At 35.4% G+C, this 3,656-nt stretch overlaps 1 protein-coding gene across 1 annotated transcript; it reads left to right on the top strand.

The window, feature by feature from the left end:
- The first annotated feature begins 714 nt into the window (after positions 1-714).
- On the top strand, positions 715-3,454 carry LOC122023015 (lysM and putative peptidoglycan-binding domain-containing protein 1-like). Its single transcript, XM_042581115.1, has 5 exons — positions 715-849; positions 1,140-1,273; positions 1,459-1,507; positions 1,590-1,657; positions 3,379-3,454. The coding sequence occupies exons 1-5, from the start codon at positions 715-717 to the stop codon at positions 3,452-3,454; spliced, it is 462 nt and encodes a 153-aa protein (XP_042437049.1).
- Positions 3,455-3,656: the final 202 nt, after the last annotated feature.

The following is a 3,656-nucleotide window of genomic DNA, read 5'->3' as shown; positions in this document are numbered from 1 at the left end:
CAAAATCCTCATTCAACAACACTGAAACAACAACGGTTTTATGCCAAATCGTTGTTGTTTTGCCTTTTAACAATGGTTTTAACAAAAATCGTTGTCTTTTAGCAATTTTTTTTTGCCTACGACAATGGTTTTTAAAAATCATTGTCTATTTATATTTTTTTGGGGCTACGACAACGGTTTTTAAAGGCTACGACAATAATTTTTGAAAACTATTGTCTTTGTGCGCTTTTTTGGAATTACGACAACGGTTTTTGAAAACCGTTGTCTATTAAGTGATGTTGAATACCGGTATTTTTTTCCTTCGCCGTTTTTCCCCTTCGCCATTTTTTTTCTTTCCCTCTCCCCGAAATTTTTTTGCCGCCGCATTCCCCCCTTACCTTCTCTATCCCTAAGCATTTTCGCCCCTCTTTTCTCACAATCTCTCGCTCACTGGAGCCGCGTAGGAGCAGTAACAGTCGGGAAGAGCGATTGCAGGGCAATAGCGAGGGTTCGGATCATGGGAGCGTGCGCGACGGAGGCCAGGATGTGATATGGAGTTCCAAATCTACTGATGATCTAGGTTACTTTACGTTTCTCGATTTGTTTGCGTTACCAATTCCTTCTTTTATTTTGATTTGTTCACCTTCTTCCACCTGCTTGCGTCGCTGATCGAAGAAACTGATGTCATTCTAGGTTTTCTCCCCCAATTTTTTTTGTTGCATTCACCCTATAGCGATGGGGTCTCTTTCCCATGAGAGAAAATATGATACCTTTGCTCCTCCCTCGTCTCCTTGTGCGTTGAAGTACATCGAGCATCATGTATCCAAGTTGGACACACTTGCAAGCGTCGCCATAAAGTACGGTGTTGAGGTAATTCGGTTTTTTCTTTACTAAATGTTGATCTTGTTTAAGAAATGAGGGGGAAAAAGTTTCTTTTGATGAATATTGCTAAAAAAATCTTGGTTTTACTTATTTCTCTTGAATCCTAAATCAGTAAATGTGTGATAACTATTAGATGTTGCTATCCTTTCTCTCCATTATGTAGTCCTTTGATTAACATTTGTCAATTTCCCATAGTTTTTCACTTTTAGATCTTTCAAGCATCTAGTGACAAGTGCAGATTGGTTAGCATTGAGAGTTTTCTCTTTTGTTTATGAAAGATTGCAGATATCAAGAGAACTAATGGTCTAACAATAGATCTTCAATTGTTTGCTGACAAAATATTACTTATTCCTCTTCCTGGAAGACATCCACCATCTACTCCAATTCAATGTAATGGTTCTCTCGATGACAGGTACTTTTTGCCATCATATTTTATGATGATTAGTTTAAATTCAAATTAATTATTTTTAGGTAGTAATCAACAATTGATGAATTCCCCTAGGATTAATAAAAGGGTATCTTGCAATGAGCAAAAGGATCATGATTCCACACCATAATATCTGGTCTGCTATTCCTGATATTTGCAATGAGCAAAAGGATTATGAATTTTGGAGAGAGGAATGATCCTCCACACAAAGGAGAGAAGGTAATTGGTAAATAATGATATTATTCACTTTAATAAATCTATCCAGTTTCTATGCTTTAGTCTTGTTTCTCTGGTTGAGTAGGAAGTTCCAGAAGGTGCTCCTTACTATTTAGCTGGTCAGGCATTCGTCATAAGTGTCACACTTGACAGGTAATCTAGTATCATTGTAAAAAATTTATATCTAATATAACACTGTAAGTTGTATCTCTTGACATATTTGTTTGTTTTGGATTAAGATCCTATCTATAAATATTGTGGAGTCATAGGATCTTAAGATCCCAATGCTTAACAAAATATTTATTGGAAAATTATATTTTGGGCTGGAGCATCAGAAACTCGTGAGACAAATTGTGATTAACAACCATGCCTGAATTATATTATTCTTGTTCCAATTTTTTTATTCCTGTTCATGGATGTATTTTTTAACATGGATGCATTATTCATGGATGTATTTTCTTTTATCTGTATTAGTATTTTAGGTTTTGGAAGCTTGCCTTACCAATTCCTATTTCCATTACAGTGACTTTCCTTATATGCAGCTCAATGGCATCATCTTCTAAGCATTGACCGGATTCGGAGGCTTCAAAGATTGTAAGCACATTTTTCTTTTAGCTCCTTTTTTTCCTACTAGAACACCTTCGAATGCATGGTGATTCTAACAAAAAAAATAAACGTGAAATGATGTAATATGAAATATGAAATCCCAAACAAGGAGACTGTGAGCCACCATTTGGTAGATCACTATATTAATTTTTAAATTGTTCTATTCAATATACTCTTTCTTAATTACATTTCTCTTGCTAGTGTTTGATCTAGATTTGAGATAGTACTGAAGATAAAATTTCTAATCTTAAGTAGCTATAGTGATGGAATTCTTTCAAGGATGAAATTATCATTGTGGCAGGGCTTTGTACCAAAACCGCTTACACGGTCCTATTCCATAAAGAACTGCACTGAGCTAACAGCATTGTATGCATTTTCTTCTATTCATATATTTTTTTTATCGATTATAGTTATTGGCAATGAGAATTTACTATATATTGTTGCATGAAGTTGTCACATTACTTATTTTTCAAGGTATCTGAGAGCTAATTACCTTCAAGGGAACATTCCACCCGAGATTAGAGAACTTGTGCACCTTACCATCTTATGGTTTTTACATTCCCTTGTTTTCTTTTGTTATATAGTTGTTTCTTTAATCAGTTTTCTTGAGCTTGATGTAAAAAAATGTAGGGACTTGTCAAGCAATTTGCTCTCTGAACCAATTACGATTTCTGTGAGTCTTCATGTGATTATTGGTGGCTAGGCAGTTTGTTGTTGCAGAGTTAACTGTTTGACTATGATTTTTTTAACAACTATAGGAATTTATCAACAAATTTCTTATCTGGTGAGGTTCCAACCGTTGGAATCCTTGTAACTTTCCAAAGCACTTCATGAGCAAAAACATAGTTATCATCTAACTTTGACATGAAAGACATGAGTGAAGTTGAGTTCATCCTTGGAGTAAAGATCTAGAGGGATTGCTCGAGAAGAGTGTTGGATCTTTTACAAGAGACCTACATTAAGAAAATTCTTGAGCGCTTTGGTATGAGTGATAGTAATCCCATTAATACTCCAATCACTAAAGGTGAAGGTCTGAGCTTGGATATGTGTCCTAAAACTCAAGTAGAAATAAGGGAAATGAGTAAAGTACCTTATTCCAGTGCAGTAGAAAGTCTAATGTATGCAATGCTATGTATATGACCAAATATAGGTTATGCAGTCGGTTTGGTATGTAGATATCAAGCAAATCCTAGAAGGGCTCACTGGAGAGTAGTAAAGAGGATTTTTTCATATCTAAAAGGAATTGCAAACTTCTCTTTGTGTTATAGAGGAGGTGATTCACGACTTATGGGATACTCAAATGCTGGTTGGGGAGGTGATTTGGATAAACGTAAATCTACATAAGGTTTTGCTTTCTTGCTCAATGGCAAATCCATTTGCTCGAGTAGTAAGAAGCAAACATGTGTTGCTCTATCTAAGATGAAGGCTGAGCTTGTGGCTTGTTCATTAGTAGTTCAAGAGAGTATTTAGCTTTGAAGACTATTAGATGACTTAGGGATTATAGCAGATAGTAGGAGGTCAGTAATAATTTATTGTGATAATAAGG

This window comes from Zingiber officinale, chromosome 9B, assembly GCF_018446385.1.
Source record: "Zingiber officinale cultivar Zhangliang chromosome 9B, Zo_v1.1, whole genome shotgun sequence".
Classification (NCBI taxonomy): domain Eukaryota; kingdom Viridiplantae; phylum Streptophyta; class Magnoliopsida; order Zingiberales; family Zingiberaceae; genus Zingiber; species Zingiber officinale.
This window is presented reverse-complemented; position numbering and strand designations above follow the sequence as displayed.

What these genes read in the sequence shown, in the direction of transcription:
- LOC122023015 (XM_042581115.1), top strand. Translation starts at nt 715, where the DNA reads ATGGGGTCTCTTTCCCATGAGAGAAAATATGATACCTTTGCTCCTCCC. An exon ending in CCATAAAGTACGGTGTTGAG is followed by an intron (nt 850 to 1,139) that starts GTAATTCGGTTT and finishes TGTTTATGAAAG; the next exon opens with ATTGCAGATATCAAGAGAAC. An exon ending in AATGGTTCTCTCGATGACAG is followed by an intron (nt 1,274 to 1,458) that starts GTACTTTTTGCC and finishes AATGAGCAAAAG; the next exon opens with GATTATGAATTTTGGAGAGA.